Source organism: Protobothrops mucrosquamatus, unplaced genomic scaffold (genome assembly GCF_001527695.2).
Source record: "Protobothrops mucrosquamatus isolate PMUCROS unplaced genomic scaffold, P.Mucros_1.0 scaffold_257, whole genome shotgun sequence".
NCBI classification, from domain to species: Eukaryota; Metazoa; Chordata; class Lepidosauria; order Squamata; family Viperidae; genus Protobothrops; species Protobothrops mucrosquamatus.
Window position 1 is genome coordinate 762,651 of NW_015386333.1, and position 25,372 is coordinate 788,022.

The following is a 25,372-nucleotide window of genomic DNA, read 5'->3' on the forward strand; positions in this document are numbered from 1 at the left end:
TTGTTATTATTGTTGTTGTTATTCATTGCACAGTCAGCCAGATGTTCAGACTGGATTTGGCATTTTTGTCTACCTATTGAGTCCTTACCAAGGACCTGGGATAGGCAGATCTGGATGTTTGATGATGTTACAGATATCGTCGCAGGATGAAAGCTGTTCCCAGTAAAGCTGCCTTTTGCAATTGACTGATGGTGAATTTGTCAATGCCATTGTTGCTACTTTCTCATGCCGCTGCTTGTAGTCAGTCTGTGAGATCTTCTTGCAGCAGCTTACCAAATGTTCCACTGTTTCTTCAGCTTCTTTGCATAGGCAGCATTTACTGTCTGTTGCTGTCTTCTCAATTCTGGCTTTGTGGGCATTTGTCCTTAAGACTTGCACTTGTGCAGCCAGAATTAGTCCCTCGGTCTCTTTCTTCAACTTTCCTGCTCTTAGCCATTACCAGGTCTTGTTATTATCTGCTTTTCCAGCTAAGTTTTTAATGTACTGGCCATGTAATGCTTTGTCTTCCCATGCTTCCATTCTGTTCTTCATTTGGTCTTTCTTGTAGGCCAGTTTGTTCTCTCCAGTAGTCAATAAGCCTTCCTGGTATACTAACTTCAGTGCATCATCATCATCATTATCAATAATCATCATCATGATCATCATCAATTCAATTTACAGTCTTAACAGTTCATGTCCTAACCAAGGACCTAAGAGCTGTTAAGGCAATGTCTGAGTATATAAGCAGTTCTGAGTAAGGTGGGGTTTTTTGCAAAGTCAGAATATTCAGGTCTAGTAAGTTCAAAAATTCCATGTATCTAGGCAACCCTTTGAGTATTGCTCCAAGGGTTCCTATTACTATTGGTACAACATTGATTTTTTCCTCCACAATAGCTCAACTTCTATTTGCAGATCATGGCATTTCATTATTTTTTCTAATTATTTCTCTTCAATTCATGCATTGCCTGGTATTTCAATATCAATGAACCAGACTTTTTTCTTTTCCACAATATGATATCAGGTGTGTTGTGGCCAGATGTCTGTCTGTTTGGATTCAAAAGTCCCATAAGACTTTCATTTTCAATAACTTTGTCAATTTAGTATTCCCAGTAATTTTTGCTGCATTCGAACCCAAACTTCTGACAAAGCTTCAGTGTATGATTTTGGCAACTGATCATGATGTTGTAAATAATCAGTCTGTGAGATTTTGCTGCAGCCACTGAGAAAGGGATCCACTGTTTCATCTTTCTTGTTGCATAAGCAACATTTGCTGTTGTTGCTGACATGTTGAATTTTTGTTTTCATGGAATTAATCTCTAAGGCTTGTTCTTGAGCAACCAAAATGAAGCCTTCAGTTTCTTTCTTTAGCACTTATGATCTCAACCAGCTCCATGTTAGCTTTGTATTTACCTTTCTTTCAATGTCCTTCAGGTATTGACTGTGCAAAGGCTTCTTTTTTCAGTTAGAAACTCAATACTCAATTGTTTCCTTTTGATATTCTGCTTTCAATCTTGTTGTTTTCAAGAGGTTTCCCTTGTTCACCTCCTTTAGCAGAAGCTCTTTTTTAATGTAGTTATTTAAGCCGTGTTTGTTACAGATAAAACAAAAACTCTTCCACAGTTTGTTTTATCTGTAACAGTCCTCTGCCACCCTGAGATCTAGCCAAATACAATTGGTCAATATCACTTTTTGGGTGCAAAGCATGGTTCATTGTCATTAGTTTTCTTGTCTTTTAATCAGAATAGAGCTGGAAGGACCTTGAAGTTCTTTTAGTCCAACCCTCTGTTCAAGCAGGAGAACCTATACCCTTTCAGACAAGTGACTGTCCAGTCTCTTCTTAAAAACCTCCCGTGATAGAGCACCCACAACCTCTGGTGACAAGCTGTTCCACTGGTTAATTGTCCTCACTGTTAAGAAGTTTCTCCTTAATTCCAGGTTGCTTCTCTCCTAGATTAGTTTCCATCCATTGTTTCTTGTCCTACCCTCTGGTGCTTTGGAAAATAGATTGACCCCCCCTCTTCTATGTGGCAGCCCTTCAAATACTGGAATATTGCTATTGTGTCTCCCCCAGTCTTTCTTTTCTCCAGACAGTGTTTAAGAAGAGACTGGACAGCCATCTGTCCAAAATGGTGTAGGGTTTCCTGCCTGAGCAGGGGGTTGGACTCAATGACCTCCAAGGTCCCTTCCAACTTTATTATTATTATTACATTAGTCTCCAGGCCTTTAATCATCTTAGTTGCTCTTCTTTGCACTTTTTCCAAAATCTCAATGTAGTTGGAAGTCTGGATATGAGTCCGAATGTAGCTAACTGAATTCATAGCTGTCACTAAGCTATGATGTGGTGGCATTGGGCTGGATTTAGTGTGACCCCAACCAATGGAGGCCAACAACAAAGCCATGACTTAAGAGCAGGGATCTCCAAACTTGGCCACTTTAAGACCCATGGACTTCAACTCCCAGAACTCCCCAGCCAGCTGGATGGGGAATTCTGGGAGTTGAAGTCCACAAGTCTCAAAAGTGGCCAAGTTTGGAGACTCTTGACTTTGAACACAATGCATGCCTAACATCCAGATTTTGATTCAAGTTATCAAGTTCTAGTTGAGTCCAATCACTTATGCCAGTCAATATTGTATTACAGGCACTGCCCAAGTGTTCATTGCCTTTATGATATTTCTTCCACTCAGCTTTGATCTCAAGATTTTCCACATTCACTTTATGTATTTTGTTGAAGTAGCTCCCTTGGCTTGGTTATGCAACAGGTCCAAAACTCCTAAATATTTGCATCCTTCTTCTGGTGTTACTGCTTTTATCAGCTCTTCATTATCAAGTTTGAATCCATCATTTTCAACAATTTTTCAGCAATTGTTGCACATTTGTCAATGCCAAATTGCATTTCAATGTCTCTGCTAAACTCCTCAGTACTTTTCAGCAGTGAGCCCAATTCAGCGTTTTGTTTTTTCCAATAATTTTAAATCATCCATGTAGAGCAAGTGGAAAATTTTCAAGCCTTTTTTAGCCAGTTTGTTTTGTTCAAAATGCTTGCTAGTGGCACCATCAAAAGTACAAACAACAGAGGTGACAAGGATTCCTCATTTGATTTCAACTTCACCAGGTTCATTACCACAGGCCACAACTTAGTTTGCCATAGCTTCATGGAAGTCTTCAGGAATTTGTGGATGTTGCTCCTAATTCCAAAAATGTCTAAGCATTTCTCAATCCAGCTCTGTATAACAGAATCAAATGCTTTCTTATAATCATTCCAGTGCCTTGAAATAACAGGAGTCAGTAGAAACATCAGAGAGTTTGTGCAAAGATCAGTGGCACAATGGAAGACATAGATGCAGGCTAATGGTGAGAGTTTGGGAGAGATTAATATCAAGAGAGAAATATTTCAAGAGAATTCTCTATCACTACTACTATTTGTCATTGCACTGTTTCATCTGTCATCAATGTTGAATAACTCAGGCCATGGCTATCAAATATCAAAAACATCTGCCAGACTATCCCACCTCCTTTACATGGACGATCTGAAGTTGTATAGAAAAAACACTATCTGAAATAGAATCGCTGCTCAACACTGTCTATATATATAGCCAAGATATTGAAATGGAGTTTGGATTGGACAAATGTGCCACACCTACTGTCAATCCAGGAAAAATAGTGAAAACTGAAGGAATCAAGATGCTCCATGAAAATAACATTAAGAGTCTGGATGAAGATGATTACTACAAATACCTGCGTATCCTTCAAGTTAATAACATCAAACACACTGAAGTCAAGAAAAAGATTAGAGGTGAATACATCAAGAGAGTGAAGAAGATCTTAAATTCAATGGAGGAATTACCATCAAGGCAATCAACACCTGGGCAATTCCAGTCATTAGATATACAGCAGGAATAGTGGATTGGACTCAAGCAGAACTAAAAGCAATGGATAGGAAGACCAGAAAAATAATGACAATGAATCATGCCCTTCATCCTCACAACAGCCTTGAGAGACTCTACCTACCAAGGCCAATAGGTGGACATGGAATGCTGCAAGTACATCAGATGGTTGAAGAAAAAAAAGGGCTTTGGAAGAATATCTGAAGGACAATGAAGAAGATGCACAGAAGTTAGTTTGTCAGGAAGGCTTATTGACTACTGGAGAGACCAAACTGGCCTACAAGGCAAAATGAAGAACAGAATGGAGGCATGGGAAAACAAAGCACTATATGGCCAATACATTAAAAAAAAATCAGGGAAAGCAGATAATAACAAGACCTGGAAATGGCTAAGAGCAGGAAAGGTGAAGAAAAAGACCAAGGGACTAATTCTGGCTGCACAAATCCAAGCCTTAAGGACAAAAGCCAGAATTGAGAAGACAGCAATAGACAGTAGGTGCTGTCTATGCAAAGAAGTGAAGAAACACTGAACCTTCTGCTAAGCTGCTGCAAAAATATCGCACAGACTGACTACAAGCAGCAGCATGACAAAGTAGCCGTAATAGTGCATTGGAAGATCTGCAAGAAATATCGTTTGCCTGCAAGCAAGAACTGGTAGAACCATAAAATAGAGAAAGTCATAGAAAATAAAAAAGTTAAATTGCTCTGGGACTTTAGAATTCAAACAGACAAGAACCTGCCACATAATACTCTGGACTTAACAATTTCGATAAGAAAGATGAAAAAAGTCTGGATAGTGGACGTGGCAATGCCTGGAGATAGCAGAATAGAACAGAAAGAACTGGAGAAGATAACAAAATAAAAAGACCTACAAATAGAAATAGAACAACTGTGGCAAAGGCAAACAAGGGTAGTACCAATAGTAATAGATGCCTTGGGTACAATCCCAAAACAACTGGAGTACCACTTGAACACCATTGGCATTGACAAATTCACCATCAGTCAATTGCAAAATATGGCCTTATAGGGAACAGCTTCCATCATGCGACAATATCTTTAACACCATCAAACATCTAGATCTGCCTATCCCAGGTCCTTGATAAGGACTCGATAGATAGACAAAAATGCCAAATCCAGTCTGAACTGGACTGACTGTGCAATGAATAATAACAACAAAAACAATAATACATGATTTCACACCATATCTAATGACATTGATTCTTTTTTTACTTTGGAGGGAAAGATATCTTTATGACAGAGGAACAAAAAAAATACTACAATGCTATGAAGAAACTAGGTTCAAAAAAACCAGTGAAGCCCATCCCAAGGCCCCAGGTATGCCATTCTCAAGATCCAAGTCTATGGTCAGTGTCCATGGGAAAAAATTTCTCAGACCTCGCCCCCACTTGACTTTAGATATAAAAGCTAATTTAACTATTCAGAATATTAGTTTTGTCTCACTAAATGATAGTACTATATTATTTCCACAATTTAGTGACTTTTCTTGGCTATAAAGAAACAAACAGAATAAAAGTTGCATGCAGAATTAAGTTAGTTTGCAAAGGTCAGTCATTTTTTTCCAGATACATACATGTAAACCAAATATTCTTCCTTTGAGCCAAAATTTCTACAGGAAATAAAAGAGCATAGTCAATCTTTGATTCAATGGACTTTGGCAGGGCAGATTTCAGACACAACTGGCAAAAACTTTTGTACAATGTGTTTCTGCACATGCATAAAATCCCATTTGGACTTAATGGAGATTTTGCTTTAACAGGCACTTTTTCCTTCTCCCTTTAGTCTGGTAAATTGAGAATTTACTGTACAAGACTCTCGGGCTCATAAAAATAAAGAATTGCTATGTTATGACAATTGCTATGAAGTCTATTTTACAGAAGGTAAACATGAAGAAAAAAATTGAGGTTCCTAACAACTTTTCATATACCCTTAATCTTTTTCTCCCAACATTTTCTGTCTTTCTTTCCTTTGCATCCAAGTTTCTTTTTCCTGGATTCTAAGTCCTACATTTCCTACTGTTTTCTAATACCAACATCTTTACAGCAGTTGTGAAATTGAGTATTGTATACTAATGGTCCCTACAGAGGCAAACTGATATTATAAGTGATTCCTGGTAATTCCTTAGATCATTATCTCTCTCCAAGGATCAGGTGTTAAGAGGATAGTGATGTCACCACAAATGGTGAGATTAAAATATTTCAATTTACTTTGTAGAAGTTAGTAAATATTAAGGGTGACATTGGATGAATTAGACTTTACGGGAAGTATCACACCCCAACATTAAGCATTTCCTCACTAAAGTTCAACAGCACTATCTCAGTAAATTCTAAAGTCCACTAAATGGATTGTGAATCACCAATCCCTCTCTTAGGAAATCTCACAAGTCACAGAGTCAGGTATCTTAGCAGAATATGAGATTCTAGGGCAATACAGTGATCTTGTTTTTTCTTAAAAACATAAGAAATTTTTAACTTTTTTTAAAAAAATAAAAATAATAATTCAAAGTCAAGAGACTTGTTTATTCTTTTAAAAAGTGAGGTTTGCTACTTTTTGTGTCTTCAACCACTTCAAGGCAATAAAAATTGGAAAATTTTATTTTTGGGTGGCACACTGGATGATTTAGATTTAGTCCTTCACCACTTCAACTTTTTTCTTTGAGTTTTTCTCCATTTTTCTTCCCTTTCTTTCGTTTTCATGTTTGTCATTGTCCATGTGTCTTGCACCCTTCCTGTCTTTCTGTCATACACGCATGCATACCTTCCAAATTATCGAAGAACAAGTATCAAGGGATGATCTTTGACTTTGTGACTCAGCAAGCTTTTGATATAGTCATCATGATCCTCATTTGTCTTAACATGGTAACAATGATGGTGGAAACAGATGACCAAAGCGAAACCAAGATAAATATCCTTGCTCAGATCAACTTGGTCTTCATTATCATCTTCACATCTGAATGCTTTCTCAAGATGATTGCCCTGAGGCACTACTTTTTCACTAACGGCTGGAACATCTTTGACTTTGTTGTGGTCATTCTCTCCATTGTAGGTAAGAAAAAAATATAAGCATAATTGATCTGTTTCTAAAATACTTCAATCAATGGTGTGTGCAATGGAAATAGTAGGGCAGTAACAAAGGTGGTATAGAATAATTACAATTAGCTAAAAGCTATTATGTAACCAACATACTTAAACCCAACTCCAGGAGCAGATCTGTGCATATAAATAATCATGTAATCAAAGCCTTTTTCAAAGCAATATTAAAAATGAAATCATGCATGAATAAACAGTTTAAAATATTTTTAAAAGTGCCTAAAATGAAGAGAAAATCAAGATGGAAAATAATGGATAAACTGGACTAATAGGTAATGGCAGTGGTGGGATTCAAATAATTTAATAGCAGTTTCTGTGCCCTAATAACCGTTTTAAGTATTAAAAAAACAATATACCGAAAGGTAGTTTATTATTTCATCCATTTAATACTTAAATAAGAACAATAAAAGAGGTACACAAAAATAGATTATATTATAAGAAAGTTTTAAAATATGAATGAAAAAATATTAAATAATACCTGACAAAAATAATAAAACTGTTATTTAAGATATTTCCATATTGCTTCTTGATTGAAGTCCTCACTTACAATTTTCTTCGCTTTATCTGAGCATCATCGGCTGTGTGATTTATCCTTAACCATCTTTTTTTTCACTGTAGGAGTAGGATCCCATTCCTTTAGAGGTAGGCCGATTAGACTAATAGTCGTGTTTGATATATTAGAAACAGTTAGGCGACTTCTCTTCTCTGAACGTATTATGCTCATCTTTAAAAAAACCCTTTCCACTTCTGCTGAACTTACACAGCAATTGTTCTGACAATATATTTAGCTCTTTGAACACTTTCAGGAACTGCATAGTTCTGGGCAGTTGTAAAAAAAAAAAGGTGCTGGAACTCACACACGTCATACAACCCACCTTGCCTACCCTACAAGGTTTACCTTTGTAGTTGAACCCCCCCCCCTTTCAATTTTTAGTGTATCTAAAAGATACACTAAGTTAATACTACTATAAATATATATTTTCAAGACGGGCAGCCTTACCTAAGTACTTTTCATTTGAATAAAAATAGTGTTGTAGCACTGAATAAGTGCGCCACACAGCTAGGGTTGACCTTAAACTACAGGCAGCCCATCTTGGTCCCAAAACTCTACCAATCTTTATAATTTCAATTCCAAGTTGTTCGGATATTTTGTTAAATTCAATTTGGTTCTTATTGGATTGATAAAAAATAGTATATATCTTATCAATAAGTATCTGAAAATGATTTACTTACTTCATTTCCTTTATCAAATCATCTAAAACAAGATGGAGGCGATGGTTTAAACAGTGCCATATTATTATGTTTGGAAACACTTTTGCTATCCTAGTACTCACTCCAGATTTTCTCCAAAGCATAATGCTGGCACCATTGGAGCAAAATCCTATTAATTTTTTTTCTAGGTAGTTCTTAGTAAGCCTAACACTATTTAAACTTTCCATAACTGAAGAACATATTGTCTCTGCATCTGTTTTTCCAATTCAACTAGCTCATTGTTGATGGTGATGTAACTGAATCTTCAACTTTTTAAAAAAGTATAACTGGTTTGCAAGATATCATTGAGATTTTGTCAATAATCAAACATATTTTCAGATTATTTTCAATAATTTTAGTAAATATTTCTTTTTAAATTTCCTTTGCAATAAAATTAGCTACTTTCACAGCAGTTTTACATGAATGTAATCCTATTTCCATATCTAATCTATTTTTAATTTGCACTTCTATCTCATCTTCTATGTCTGAAAACGGTTTACATCTTTTTGCCAGGCTGTAAACTGTATTAAATACTCTACAAGTAGTACATAGATATTTTTCATTCATCGTATCTATTGCTTTTTTTATTGAATCCTGCTCACATTGTTTTAAATTCTCTTTTCAAATGTTATGAGCTTTTGATGAAAAATGTTTTCCTTTTTTTCCTTAGAAAAGCTTGTTGTACCTCTTTATTTTTCTCTGATGCCTCAATCTGAAAACATTTCCATTCTTTTAACACATGAACACTTTTCTCTTTTATTTTGCACAATACTCATAACCTAATTTTTTATTAAAAATTACCAGCCCAGTCATATTTTTCCTTAAAATTGTTATATTGTTGCACTGTCCAACATTCCAGAAGACTATTTTTAATTTTGGAGTTTTTATCATTTTTTTATTTCAATAATTGACACGCTGCTTTCTTCAAGTTGGAGTGGTTGTACTTATGACTATTTTGTACTATCTAAGGCCAATTCTGATACAACTGATTCCGATTTTGGTTTCTTATTGAAGAAATCTGTCAAACTCTGTTGCCTTTTCATCCTTTTAAGAGGTACTGCAAAAAAAATTAAAAATGTTTTATTTTAATTAATAATAATAATACTTATTATTACTATTATTATTATTATTATTATTATTTACAGACATTAATATCCTTTATCAAAGATTACAAGATATTGTACAAAAACTTATTGAAAAGTGTATGCATCAATAACCAAGCAAGGGCATGTAATAAAGAATGCAAAGTTTTATAACATATTACTACAATCACCAGAGAAAATTATAGAATAAAGAGTAGGCAATAATTAGAATTGAAAGAAAAAGGAAAAAATGTAAAAGATAAGCCATAGCTGGGACAAGACAAAAATATCACAAAAATAAGCTGATATTACTCAAGTAGAAAAAATATCATTATTCAAACAATTTGTATAAACTACATTAGTATCAGAAATATTTAGAAATAAGGTATTTCAAGAATAAAGGATAAATATATAAGGGAACAAAAGAATATATAAGAGAATGGGGAAAAAAGAAAAAATATAAAGTACCAACAATGGAAGTTACATGGCAACACATCACAAGTATGAAAAAATGGTCATACGTTACTTTTTTTCAATGCCGGTCACTAAATGAACTGTTTTAAGTTGAGAACTGCCTGTTTAGAAGTTATCTCTGACTAAATCGGTGTTTAGTGTATGAAATTATATATCTCTGGGCTAAAACCAATGTTTCTGGAATAACAGTTCATGAAATCTCTGCTACTTATAACAGTTTACTCCATAAAATGACAAAATTGCTTAACTAAATAAGCATTTGCTATATGAAATCACAGGTTGCTGCCAGTGAACCACTATTTGCTGTCTGAAATAGCACCTGTCACTTAAACAGTGCTTATTATATTAAAACACTAAACTAAGGTTTGATATATATGAAATTGAAATTCTGCTATTTAAATTTAAATCATAGGTCATGGTATAAAATAGGAAAGCCCAGTCTGCTACAAAGAACTACATTAGAGTTTAATGCATGAAATCACAGAACCCTTTAAGAGCTTTCCTGCTCATCATTAGTTGCGCTCTGAATAGCTAGACAGGAAAAAGTTCCAGAGCCACAACCCCAGCTAATACGTGGTGGCCTCACCCCCTTTCCCATATCCACCAATCGGGAAACTAGAAACATGAAGCATCTATTCCTGAAATTACTCTGAGTAGCACCACCTAGTTTTGGACTTTTGGGGAGGAGTTTTTTTTTCCTGCCAGGAAGGAAGTTGAGCAAAAACCAGACGTGTTCCGGAAAACACAGATTTGTCATAACTGGCTTGCCGAACTCAACAAACAATTAGATATCGGTTCTGCCGAACCAGTGCGAATCGGCTGAATCCCACCACTTCTTAATGGCATGATATGTCCATCTACAAAGCAAACTGCAATTGAAGCTGAGCTGACAAATTGTTCCAAATAACAATTGTGAAATTTGTGATAATTATTGCTAAAGTGGTATACCAACTTTCTCCTTAACAAATCTTGAACCCTGAAGTATCTATGGTTGGAGGTTGTGATAAAATATCCCTGTTCTACAAAACAAGCAAAATCATCTTTGAAAATTATTCCAGAGTTTATCTGTTGCCTTCATTACTTAACAGGGGAATTTCCCATGCCTTTGCAACATCATCCATCCTCTGGAAGAAAATCTGTTTGATTTCTTTCTGATGGCACTTCTAGGAATATTGCCAAATCTCCCCAATTATTAAAAGAATTGAATTTTCTTTGCTGTTCATAGGCAATCCATATTTCTGATTATGAAACTAGAAAACTTCATGACTATAAGTGAGATCTGCAATTCAAGCTATATTCTGCCTCTATCCTTTAAAAAGGGATGGTTTTGACCATTCTTTCTACCTCTTGCTATTTACCACATCTGTGCATGACACTATTCCTTACCTGTTCCTAAAGAAATGACAAACTTTACCAGGTAATAATTTCTTCTTGTCATATCTTCATAATGTTGCCTTCATCGCATCCCCAATGCAGAATTGACCACTTAAAATTGTCTTTAGTAGTTCTAGTTTTAAACCAGAATTACCGAGTGGGAAGGGATTTTGGAGGTCTTCTTGTCCAACCACCTGCTTAAGCAGGATACCCTATATTATACTGGACAAATGGCCATCCAAACTCTTCTTAGAACCTCCAGTGATACAGCACTCACCTCTTCTGGAGGCAAGCCATTCCACTAATTCATTGTTCTCACTGACAGGAAATTTATCATCTTTATTGATCTCTGCACTCTTTCTAGAGTCTCAATTTCTTTTTTGTATTGTGGAAACCAAAACTGGATACAGTATTCCAAGTGTGATCTTACCATTTCAGTACAAGAGGTACTAATACTTCATGTAATCTTTATACTGCCCCTCTGTTAATGCAACCTAAGATTGCATTGGCCTTTTTTGACTACTGTCTCACAAGCAGTCATGCTCATATTTAATTGGTTATCTGCCAGGTCTCCTAGTATCAGGTCCTACCTATTCTATATCTGTGCATTTGGATTTTCTTGCCTAAATATAAAAACTTATTTTTCTCATCACTGAATTGTATTTTGTTGGATAGGGCCCAGTGTTCAAATCTCTCAAGATTCTCCCAAGCTTGATGTCATCTGCAAATTTGATGAGTTCCTGTTCTATCCCTTCATTTAATTATTTACAAAATGTTGAAGACTATTGGACTTAGACAGAGCCTTGAAGTACCCCACTACATACTTCCTTTTATATAGAAATAGTTCTATTAAAAACTACACAATGAGTGTGGTTGGCCAGCCAGTTACATATCCATCTGGTGGTGATGTTGTCTATTCTAGGGGTCCCCAACTCCTGGTCCATGGACCAGTACTGGGCTGCACCATGCCAGCAACTGGGCCGCACAAACAAGGAAAGCCCCATCCGCTGGATGCAGGCAGCACACAAAACCATGCCTCCTCTGGTCCGCAGAAAAACCTCTCTCCATGTAACCAGTCCCTGGTTGGTCTGGTCTATTCCATATTTTTCTATCTTATGAAGAGGTAGGCTATGGTCTGTTCTATCAAATACCTTACTGAAGTCCACATATACTATGCCCACCTCATTTCACAGGTCCACTAATTTAGTCACTTTGTCAAAGAATGCAATAATGTCTGAGATGACCTGTTTGGGACAAACCCATGATGGCTTCTAGTAATAGCTTTGCTTGTTTCTAGATGTTCACAGATCCACTGCTTATTTTTTCCAGGATCTTCTCTGGTATTGTCGGACTGATAGATCTGTAATTTTCTGGGTTCATTTTATTTCTTTTTAGAAGATTGGAACTACATTAGCTCTTTTTCAGTACTTCCCCAATGCTCCAAGATTTTTGAAAGATACAGTTCAGTGGTTCAGAGATCACATTTGCCAGCTCCTTCAGAACCCTGGGATATAATCCAACTGGTCCTAGTGACTTGAACTCATACTCAAGTGGATAGATGTTGTATTATCATTTTATTTCCTATTGTGACTTGTATTCCTAATCTGTCTTTTACAGTACTGCTTTTATTTGGTTGGTCTGTTTCTTCCTTTTGTAAAGACAGAAGCAAAGAATGAATTAAACAGTTCCACTTTCTCCCTGATGCCTGTAGCTTCCTTGCCATCTTCTCCCAATAGTGGACCAATAATTTCCTTGACTTTTTCTTGTTTTTTATATGTTGAAATAAATTTTATTATTATTATTTTTAACATTTATTTCAAGTCTTAGTTCATTCTGGACCTTAGTTTTCCTGACTTCATATTTGCAGATATAGATAGATGTTAGGTGATAGGTGATAGGTGATAGATGGATGGATGGACGGATGGACGGATGGACGGATGGACGGATGGATAGACGGACACAGACAGATAGATAAATAAGTTCTGCCACCTTTATAGGATTTCCATTGCATCTGCTGACAAGGACTTGCATACATTTTACTGCTTATTTCATGGAGGAAGAGCTGTGCTATTCTGTCTATTCCATCTGGGTTTGGGAGCAATGGTACCAAAAAAAATTGGAACTGGACTCCTTGAACTTTTGCTATCAGCATTGCCATTTTCTTGCAGCTGACCTCATTAGCACTGCCTCCTGCTTCATTCCATGACCATCCTCAAGAGGCTTAATCTTTAGCCAGGCTATTTTTTAAACACAGATCTATGGGTATTCCAGAAGATCAGATCTGATTTCAGAAATAGCTTAACTGACAGGTCATAGGCATGGAGAAGGCAGAAAGGGATGATCACAGCTGCTAGGCTGATGTGGATGGGTGGGTGCAGCTTGGTGGGTGCAGAAGAGTGCTGCTTACTTGGTGCAGACAGAGGGGCAGGGTCAGATGGGCATGACCAAGTGGATGCGGCTAGTTGGGCACAGATGAGTGGGCATGGCTGGGTCAGCATAGAACCAGATGACTGGACAACTTGGTGCCCCACCAGCTCTTTGCCTTCCCCAACTGCTGGCAGCCAAGCATGCTGGGAAAATCTGTGCTGGGAAGCTGCCAATTGTATCCCAGCTTGGGGAGAAGGACCTCTCTTTTGGTGTGCTGGGTGTTTCCCACACATGCACATGCACACCATTCTGAGTTTGAGGACTTTTATCTGGATCTGTGCTGGGAAGCTGCCAATCGTGCCCGGGCTTGGAGAGAAAGACCTCTCCTTTGGCATGTTGGGTGCTCAGGTGCACACGCATGCGCGTGCACACACACACACTCACACACACACACACACACACACACACACACACTTGGGGACTTGCCTCATTCTGGCATCATGTTGGCAGTAAGAGACCGTCTTCTGCTGCAGATTGCCTCCCATCGACCGGTACGCTCCCACAGAGCGGGCCTCCTCAGGGTGCCGTCGGCCAAACAGTGTCGGCTGGCGACCCCCAGGGGGAGGGCCTTCTCTGTGGGAGCCCCCACCCTGTGGAACGAACTCCCCCCAGAGATCCGGATTATTCCGGATCTCCCCTCCTTCCGCCGTGCNGGATTGGCCTAGGGGGGGATTTTATAGGGATTTTAAAGGGATTTTATAATTTTTCTAATACAGGTTATTTAATATATATTTTAATTTGGCTTTTAGATATTTATTGTATAGCTCTGTTTTTACTTACCTGTAAGCCGCCCTGAGTCCCTCGGGAGAAGGGCGGGGTATAAATTAAAGTAATAAATAAATAAATAAATAAGATGCAGATCATGGACCAGCAGGGCTAGCTGAGAGCCATCACAAGACACTTAAAGTTTGATCTGGAGGAAGCTTGCAAAAGGAGGTACTGCAAACACAATACTAAAGGGAAAATGAAGTCCCTAAATGTCTGCATTTGCAGAATTGAAAATTTGTGCTTCAAAGGGAGCCTCCAGCTTGCTAATCAAGGGGAAGAAAAACAGCTTATAAAAATCCCCAAATTTCAAATGGTGTGTGTGTGTGTATGTGTGTGTGTGTTTGTGTGCGCAGGCACACACAAGCACCCAGCATGCCAAAGAAGAAGTCCTTCTCTCCAAACCCAGACACCATTGGCAGTTTCTTGGCACAGATGTGATAAAAAGTCCCCAAATGCAGAAGTGTGTGTGTGTGTGTGTGTGTGTGTGCACGCTTGGCTGCCAACAGTTGGGGAAGGAAGGAATTGGTGGGGTGCTGAGTTGTCCCCAAATCCAGTTACCTGGTGCGACTTGTTCTAAAATAACTATAAACGAAACATCAACTGCAAATACTTCTAATCTACCTATGTTTTTGCTTTGATAATTTGATTCCTGAAAATTTATTTTTTTATCATGTTATTTTTCAGTTTTTATGATAACATGGGTAGTCCTCACTTAGCAATAATAATTGGAACCAGAATTTCTCTTATCAAGCAATGTGGACATAATTGCATCCCTTAGCAATGGCAGTTCCAGTTAACATCGTTAAGAAAATCCAGTGGTGGGATTCAAATATGTGAACAACCATTTCTCTGTGTGGATGCCGCTTCCGGAAGTCCATTCTGGGCCTGGGCAACAAAATATTAGCTACCGGTTCTGCCAAAGTGGTGCGAACTGGCTGAATCCCACCACTGAGCAAATCCCATAAGGCCATTAAGTGTGACATCGCGTGGTCACCATTTGGGACTCCCTGATGGTTTCCCCAGCACTTTGCTTGTAGGAAGCCAGCAATGAAGAATTACATGATCATGTGACTGTAGGTGCTTCAATATCATGATTACAAGCCAGTTACTAAGCACCCAGATCATGAGCATGTGACTGCAGGACGCAACCATTGCCACATTTAGAAGGACCAGTCGTAAATGCCATTTGTTTAACACAGTTGAACAGTCACTGAATGAATGGTTGTTAGGAAGCAAGAAACACCTGTAATATATTTATTATCTTGATTGTTTCTTCTTTATAAATATGTAAGATTCATGTAAGAAAGTTCTTGCCACAATTCATCTTTTTTCATAGTCATGAACATAGATGGCCATTCCAAATTATCAAAGGCTTTTTATATCTAAAAATATCATGGCCATTTTCTTACTTTTCTGATTTAATTATCAATAGCATTCAAAATATATCTAATATTATCTCTCAAATATCTCTTCAAAACAAATTCAGCCTAATGTGGGTATATCACTTCGGTTAAAGGCCATTTTCTCTCTTTGCAATTATTGTTATAAAAATATATAATTTATAATTGTGTAATTAAATATAACTCAAGACATAAACCTCTATATAACTCAAGACAACTGAAGTCATTTCCCTCTTTATAAATCAAAGAAATTAAAGCTTTATTTCAAGAACAAGGAATTACTTGACATTATCAAATTTCATTCATTTCCTGAGTTAATGATTTAATCAAAATTTTCTGGAAGATCTTGTAGTGCACTTTAGAATATCTGTTTGGTTCTGGAGATTTTTCAGTTTCCATTTTTGAATTATGTTTTTGTTTCCTCCTTAGTAATTGATTTATTAAAAGTTTCTTTTTCTTGTTGAATCAGTTTTGTAAGTTATATTGTGTCTAAATACTCTTCAATCTGTTTTAATATGTGTTTGCTATACAATAATTTAATTTGATTTCATGTCATTTTCTTTTACATATTATGCACCTTTTTGTATCCTTTCTGCATCTAAAGTTTTTCAAAAAATATTTAGAAGCCATTCTTATTTTTAGGTGGCCTGTTTTAGTTTCAGACTGATAGGCACTCAATAGTTGAATTTGATATTGGGGGGAATTTTGTATGTACAATGTTTATGCCATTAAAATGAATTATTAATAATGATTTTTGAAAATTGATGTGGTATTTTGTGGTTTGCTGAGAAAAATGTTTTCCTATCTTTCAGGACTTGTCCTCTCAGACATTATAGAAAAATACTTTGTATCACCCACTCTCTTCAGGGTCATCCGGTTGGCCAGAATTGGGCGTGTTCTTCGGCTGATCAGGGGAGCAAAAGGCATCCGAACACTGCTCTTTGCCTTGATGATGTCTCTGCCAGCACTATTCAACATTGGTCTCCTCCTATTTCTGGTTATGTTCATTTATTCCATTTTTGGAATGTCAAACTTTGCTTATGTAAAGAAGGAATCTGGCATTGATGACATTTTCAACTTTGAGACATTTGGCAACAGCATCATCTGTCTTTTTCAAATCACCACGTCAGCTGGTTGGGATGGCTTATTGAACCCTATCCTGAACAGTGGTCCCCCAGATTGTGATCCTCATCTAGAGAACCCTGGTAGTCATGTGAAAGGTGATTGTGGCAACCCCTCCATGGGCATCTGCTTTTTTTGCAGTTATATCATTGTCTCTTTCTTGATTGTGGTTAACATGTACATTGCCATCATTTTGGAGAATTTTAATGTAGCCACAGAGGAGAGCAGTGAGCCTCTCTGTGAAGATGACTTTGAAATGTTCTATGAAACATGGGAGAAGTTTGACCCTGACGCCACACAATTTATAACTTACAGCACACTTTCTGATTTTGTGGATACCCTGCAAGAGCCACTGCGAATTGCTAAACCCAATAAAATCAAACTGATCACTATGGACTTGCCTATGGTTCCTGGAGATAAAATACATTGCTTGGACATTCTCTTTGCCCTGACAAAAGAAGTTTTGGGAGACTCTGGAGAAATGGATGCCCTGAAGGAATCAATGGAGGAGAAATTTATGGCTGCAAATCCCTCCAAAGTATCTTATGAGCCCATTACCACAACACTAAAAAGAAAGCAGGAGGAAGTCTGTGCCATCAAAATCCAAAGAGCATTCCGTCGATATCTGTTAAAACGGTCAGTGAAACAAGCTTCATATCTGTACAAGCAGAGTCAAGATATAGAAACACTGAAAGAAGACGCCCCAGAGAAAGAAGGAATGATTGCAGAGAAAATGAATGCAATGTATGGCTCACAAGTAGAAGTAGAAAAGTCCCCAGAAACAGCTCCATCTCTCGTACTTGAGCCAATAAGTAGTCCAGAGATTAAGAAGGATTCTGGTGAAAAGAAAGAGCAGGACAATAATGGCAAGAAGGAAGATGACTCTGGAAAAACTAAAAAAAGTGAGAATGCCAAACGTGGTGTAAAAGAATCATCTGTATAATGAACACACATTTGGACAACAAATGTTGGTGTATGGTTCCAAATGACCTTTTTCACAAAATCCTTTTGGCATCTTCTATTTTAATACAAAAACAAGATTATTTTGCCAGATTTCAGGTACTTCACACCACAGTTCAGCATTGAAAGCAGAACTCCATCTGGTTTCTGGCTTGTTTGCTTGTTTTTAAAATTCACCACAATGTGCAAAGTGCTTTTTGTCTTCTTTTCTCATAATGCAAATGTCAATTATCTCCTTTTCTGGTGAAAAGACATCCTAGTTTCATGTTAATGCTCCAGAATCGGTTCTGATGATTCTAAATACCGAATTATATCAAATGAGTTGAGAATCAACTCTTTATTAGTAGAATGATTAAGCAGTGCTAGAAATAAAGCAGTGCTAAAAATAAAGGGGAAAAGAAGGAAGTTCATTCAAGCTTTGAATGAAAACAGATCATTTCTGGAGAATTTCACCAGAATCTCTTAAGCTCCATTTGCTAAAAAATGTGCCAAGAATAACCGTTATTTAGTTATTGCTCTGATCAATTATGCAATTTTTCAGAAGGCTGTATATTTTACTAATTTATTCTGCTAATGCTGGGGAGATGTAATTGGGCATGAATCCCTGAACAATATGTAGGTATATATGTCTGAGAATTCATTTACTTGTTAATATTCTTTCAATTCTTATTCAGCCACAAGAACTAGAAATATGCTTGCTTTTTCAGTTAAACTTGAAGTTTCCAGTTGGCTGAAATTAATGCCCATTGCCAAATTCTGCCCATATGCAGAAACTGGATATGATAGTGGAAAGTACAATATGGAAAGCCTGACCCTAGTGACTAGTGCTTCTTAAATCCAGTTTGAAATTGTGGGAAAATACTCATCTTTAGCAATTTCCTCTCTTCTTTGTATGTCTTTCTTGAAGATGCTGGGAGTGAAAGTTAGGATCTGTACTGGTCCTCAGACATTAGCAACTCTGATTTCTTTAAAAATAATAGACATAAATTTGGGCTTAGGATTCTTTCCAGCAGGAGTGGGTGCAAAGTGAACAGCATGGAGTAACAGCTGAGATAACAGCACAGTTTAGGAACACAAAACTGCAATGTCTTAAATGGGGTTCAATTTTTTTATTTAAATAATTTGAGTAGACTTAAAAAAACTTTTTGTTAGAAGTGGCTGAAAGTCCAATTAAGTCTTAATTATGTATATGCATTGTTTCTTTTAAACAAAAAAAAAATCAAATGTGATGTGCTAATCTGTTCTAAAAGTTTATTGCCAACTTAGTAATTTTTTCTAAATTAATTCTCAACTCTACAGATAATAATCTTGGAATGTAAGCTGCATTTTTTATTTGCCAATCCACTGTTTTCTTCTTTAAAGAGCTCTGCTTTAGAATGTGGCATGCATGACATTCCGATTCACAGTCTAAATTGCAGTTTGCCTCTTCCGCTTCTCTCCTCCATTAACTAGTCAGGAGGAGCAGAATTCCCATGCACCGAGAGGAAAGGGTGTCCCAGAGGAAAAGATACATTTCCCAAGGGATGATTTGTGCAAAGGAAATCTGATAGCTAAGTAGGCTATTAAAAATGTCCTAATAAATTCTGTTGAGATTAGAGTATATAGTATCTGTTAAGCATAGTAGTGCAGTTTTGTGAATGTTTTATTTATTTTTAAAGCATTTACACAAGAAGAATTTCTCAGCAATTTGTATCTTTATCAGTGTGGAATCAGCGCAAGAAAAATGAAACAGGAGAGAGATTATTTCTTAACTTTATTCTTCTGCCTGTCCCTTAATCAAACAAAATTCCTTTTTACTTGTCCCATTATTCAAAATCTGCTTTAATGGCAGCCATTGTGGCCTTCAATCAACAATTAAATTAGCCATAATGTCATGCCCTATAAATAAATAACCTGTGGTACATCCAAATGGAAAAATGTAGTGGTTGCAAAATCTCTGCTACATATATATGTACTATGAAAATAATAAAGATGTAAATAAAGAAAATAAAGCTGTATCTTTAGATGTATTTTTGCTGTATCTATAGTCTGCTGTTGTTCACCCTAATGACCATGACTGTTGTGCAAGGTTTGCTTCAAACCATATTGTGACGTATGCAGATGATACAATAGTATGGACTTTATTCAGGATGATAATGAAGGTGCTTACCAGGAGGAGGTGGAGGGTTTGGTGAGGGTTTGGTCTGGTGGATATAAAAACAGCTTGGTTTTAAATGTAGGAAAAACAAAAGAGATCACTATTGATTTCAGAAAAGGCATGCTGAGCCATACACCTCTATACAAAAGATTCAACTATGGAGATGGTTAGTTTCTGGGTGTGCAGTTGACAAGCAGGTTAGCTCAACAGTGGGACACTGGTGAAGCAGGCATAGAAGCACCTGCATTTTTTGCATTATATCTTCCCCTATCCTTACTACTTTCTATAGAGGGACGATTGAAAGCATCCTGTCATATTGCATTACTGTGTGGTTTAGAAGTATTACTGTTTCAGATAGGATGGTTGTACAGAGAGTGGTGAGGACAGCAGAAAAGATTATTGGATGTTCCCTTCCGTCTATTCAGGACATGGCATATAAGCGCTATTTGACCAAGTCCGCAGTATTGTCACATCCTCTCCATGACTGATTTTCTTTGTTACCTTCTGGGAGGAGGCTTCATGCTATCCAAAGCAGAACAACTAAATAAAAATAAAAATGTAAATAAAAAAAATGTAAATGTTCGTTTGTTCAAAATCTTAAATCTCCGAAAATTCTTCACTGATTGCTTTGAAATTTTGACACAACGTTGCATTCGACTATGTGCGTGTTTTTATATACCTACTATTATATACATGTCACACCTGTGACAGGTAAAAACATGCTTTTTTGAAAAACAGCGCCATCTGTTGGACGTAAAAGCAACACACACTACAATTTTACGATTCCAACAAGCATTGTGAAATTAAACATATTACAAACGTGCGCTTTCTCTTTTCTTTCTTTTCCATTTAGCCAGACTGAGCCACAGCAATGCGTGGCCGGGTACAGCTAGTATATGCAACAGAAATCAAGGACAATAAAAAAAGTTTCTTTCAACATATTAATAACAAGAAAAAAGTCAAGGAAACAGTAGGTCCACTAAAGAGAGAAGATGGCAAGGAAATAACAGACAGTAGGGAGAAAGCAGAGTTGCTTAACTCATTCTTTGCATCAATCTTCACACAAAAAGAAATTATATCCCAACATACAAAAAAAAACCTACTGCAAAGGACAAACTAGAAATAAAAATTAAAATAAGCAAGAAAATGGTAAGAGAACACCTATCCGAGCATGATGAATATAAATTATTGGGATTCAACAGATTACATCCCAGAGATCTGAAGGAGCTGGCAGATGTTATCTCAGAACCATTGCACCATATCTTTCAAAAATCCTGGAGCACCAGAGAAGTACCTGAGGATTGGAAAAGGGATGATGTGGTTTCCATCTTCAAGAAAGGAAAGAAACCAGATCCAGGAAACTATAGACCAATCAGTTTAACATCAATACCTGGGAAGATCCTGGGAAAGATAATAAAAAACAGATAAGATAATTAAAAAAATCTGCAAACAACAGCATGGGATTGTTAAAAACAGATCGTGCCAAACCAATCTTATTTCATTCTTTGATAAAGTGATATTAGTAGACCAGTGAATGCCATTGACATAGTATACTTAGATTTCAGTAAGGCATTTGACAAAGTAGACCACAAGCTACTTCTTGGTAAGCTAGAAAGAGGCAGAATAGACAACATCACCATCAGATAGATTTGTAGCTGGCTGACAAACTGTGCTAAACGAGTAGTCCTCAATGGTACTACATCCACATGGAGAGAAGTAAGCAGTAAGCAGTGGGGTATCACAAGGCTCCATCTTAGGCCCAGTACTCTTCAATATCTTCATAAATGACTTAGATGAGGGAATAGATTGGGAATTCATCAAATTTGCAAATGACACTAACCTGCCAGGAGTAGCCAACACCCCAGAAGACAAGCTCAGGATCCAAAAAGATCTTGACAAACTTGAACAATGGGCCCTATCCAACAAAATTAACTTTAATGTGGAGAAAAGCAAAGTTTTACATTTAGGCAGGAAAAAATCAAAGGTATAAGTACAGAGGGATCTTGGAGTCTTGGTGGATGATCACTTGAACATGAGCCAGCAGTGTGCAATGGCAGCCAAAAAAGCTAATACAATCTTGGGTTGTATATACAGAGGTATAGAATTAAGATCACGCGAAATATTAGTACCGCTTTATAAAATCTTAGTAAGACCACATCTGGAATACTGCAATCAGTGTGGGTCCACACTTTAAAAGCCTCTTGCCCTCTTCTAGGAAGTGTCACCATGTTAGTAATGCCCATTTCATATTAAGCTTTTTTCTCCCAAACCATCCATCTACGTCCAGCCTCGGACAATTTTTTGGAAGTGTAAGTACAAAGTTGTAATCATCCTTTGATCCTACTGGAGAAGCACCACTTTGACTGATATGTCATTTGCATCTGCTGGATGATGAAAGGTGTAGGTATTTCAGAATTGGCTCAGCAGCAAATAGTCTCTTAAGTTTGTCAAAAGCCATCTAGCATTCCATGGACTACTTGAGGGGGGCTCCAGGCTTAGGTTTTCTCTTCCCTTTAGTTTTTAACAAATTAGTAAGCAATGGAGCAATATGAGTGGAATTATTTATAGAAATTTGCAAAACCCAGGAAGCTCTGCAACTGCTTTTCGGTGTGCATTGCCTTCCATTCCAGTACCGCCCATATCTTTCCTGGGCCCATCTCCTCTTCTTCATGGGAGATTCAGTAGCCTAGATAGTCCAATTTGGACTGATGAAACTCACATTTGGAGAGCTCCAAATGTGTTGCCAATAACATTTCTAGAACATTCTCTACAGGTTTGTCATGCTCATCCATGGTTTCAGTATAAATTAAAATATCATCCAACTATCCCAAGCCCTTTGAATACATGATCATGCAGGATTTAATCAGTTGCATGAAAGGCCAAAGGGAGGACCCAGAACTGAAAACATCCCAATGGGCAGTTAAACACAGTTATCCATTCATCACCAGCCTTAATCCGCACCCCGTAGTATTCTTCTCTCAAGTCTAGTTTAGTAAAGATTTTGCCTTTGACTAAATGGACCAGCATGTCTTTCATTGGGATAGTGGGTACATATTCTCTACTCTAATGCCATTTAGGCTCCTGTAATCTACATAGTCTCGGAAACCCATCTTTCTTTTTCCAAAATTACATGGGTGCCCCTATGCTTGATTTCACTGACTTATGATCCTCTAGCTAAGTTCTTATCAATGAACTGAACACATCCAGCTCCCTTGGCATCATGGAATATAGTTTAGGTTTGGGAAACTTGGCCCAGGGCAGTATTTCAATGGTGCAGTCCATGGGGTGGTGTGGAGGGAGTAGGAACTTTCTCCCACTCACTGAACACTTCCTTTAGCCAGTATTCTTTCTGATCCTCCTTTTCACCTTCCCTTCTACCAGAGGGTCCTCAAACCATCACCTCATGGCAGTCATAAAATCATTGAAATTACGTAGCTCTTCCACATCAGCATCATGAAGAGACACCACCCAATTCACATTCTAGAGCCACAGTGATGCAACTTACTCTGGGTTCATTGTCTGGGAAGTTCGGCCTGTACCATGCCATAAAGTTCCACACTTGGGTAAGGAAGTTTCCCAACTGCCTTGCTTCTCCATTGAACTTCACTCTTAGCTCTGGCATCAGACAGTCATCTTGTTCCACCAGAGTCACAGGAACCAGTGGTGTTGTGGTTTCTGGCACTGGGTCTCTGTTTGAGCACGGAGCTTGGTTGCTCCAGAGGCATGCATGCCATAAGTTCCCCAAACTTTTCTTTGGAGGAGATCAAGCATCAGGTTGATAGTTGAGTCATGGGTCTCCCTCCTGTGTTGCCCCAGATTATGCCATGTCTCTGGGTGGCAGTATTTGGCTCTGGATCCTCGGATGAGAGTCACTCCTGCTGAAGTTTCCTCTAATTTTCTGATGCCCAGCAACCATTGGGATCTTACCCTTGCCATTTTGGGTTCTCTCCATCTCTCAGGGGACCAAGAGGGCAGTTTCGGCTTTCCCGTGGTTGCCTTCAGGCATGCACTGGGTTCAAGCATGGCTCGCCGGTCTCTTCTGGATTGGTTGGAACTGCAGCTCCTCTCCCAGGACAGGCTCTCGCCCTGCTCTCCTGTCTTATCGTGACTGCCTCTTCACTTGATCCCCACTGGAGATGGACATGGTTGCACAATCCCCATGGTAGGTTAATTCTCCAGGTGGATTGAAGAATGCAGTTCTGGCTTAATGCCAGGCCTGCCAAACACTTATTGTCACTACCATGGTAATGAAGCATACAAGCAAGCATATGGTGGCAGCTGACACATAATGCACTATATGGAGTAGAATGGAAGTACTAGCTATTTTTTTCTGTTTTAAACAAAGGTCAGTGGAGGATATTTTTTTTAAAAAAATTAAATGTCAGGAATCATGGTAAATGAGGAGCTTGGCACTGACTGGGCAACTTTTAAAATAGATGAAAGAGTTTCCCTCTGCATTTTGAATTTATAAATGAAACCACTTGTGAATTGGTTTTAGATTGGTTTGTGAGAAATTGGGAAAGTGAATACTGATTGTGCCTTAGTTGTGCACAGTGCTGATTGGCTGTTATTGTAATAATATTATTATATCTCCTTACCTTCCTGAGAATCATTTTTTTCCATTTTTTAAATAATTCATTATAGTTCTCTAGTACTTAATTTTTATATATATGTTGCATTTGTTGAATTAGAATGTCTACTTAGTTCTTTTTACTTGCTGAGTTGATTCTAGAAAGTAGAATTAGGTTCCAGTTCTAAACCCTTATGAGCTCTGCTTCAATCCATGAAGATCTATTATCTGAAATACCAGCTAATTGAGATTAATTAAATGAGATTGACAATTTTTCAAAAATACACTTTTCAGTTTTGGGAATCCCAATTTCTTTATCAGCAATTCAGTTTTTCATATGCCTTTGGGGATGAGAAAAATGCTGGTAGGGATACCCAGCTCATCACCCAAGTTAAATTTTCTCTCTGTTAAAGGCAGTTTATGACAAATGCACCCAAAATCAGTCTGTCACTTAGCTCTGATTTCCCCCATCAGAAAACACAATTCTTTAGGCTAGCCTTTTTTAGTTTGTTACCCCTTGGTGTTGGTCTTCCCATGCATAAGTGACAGGGGGAAAATCAGATATATAAATGAAACATTATGTGCCAAATGAATCCTGAAATGATCATTCTGAGGTGAACACACCCAGTAAGCCTTCTCAGTGGCAAGTTTTTCTTACAATTGTTTTTTAATCTGTATCCTTGAGAAGGAAATTTGTTTTAAAGTGAACAGAATCTGGAATGAATTTCATTTATTTTTATGAGAGTACCATGCTTCTTGGCCTACCTTGGTCTCTTGTTCAGTCATAATGTCTATGGAGATTCTCTATCATCCAGGTCATGGTTGTTTCAAAGGTGCT

General features: G+C 37.5%; 1 protein-coding gene across 1 annotated transcript in view; it reads left to right on the forward strand.

Annotated features, from left to right (window-relative positions):
• The window catches only part of LOC107302374 (sodium channel protein type 4 subunit alpha), a 121,809-nt gene extending 101,334 nt beyond the window's left edge, over positions 1-20,475 (forward strand). Inside the window, exons 25-27 of the mRNA XM_029287219.1 lie at positions 5,093-5,197; positions 6,655-6,925; positions 16,558-20,475. Of these exons, the coding sequence (XP_029143052.1) occupies positions 5,093-5,197; positions 6,655-6,925; positions 16,558-17,810 (1,629 nt within the window). The 3' untranslated portion in view covers positions 17,811-20,475. The remainder of the gene's footprint in view (positions 1-5,092; positions 5,198-6,654; positions 6,926-16,557) is intronic.
• The last annotated feature ends 4,897 nt before the right edge of the window (positions 20,476-25,372 follow it).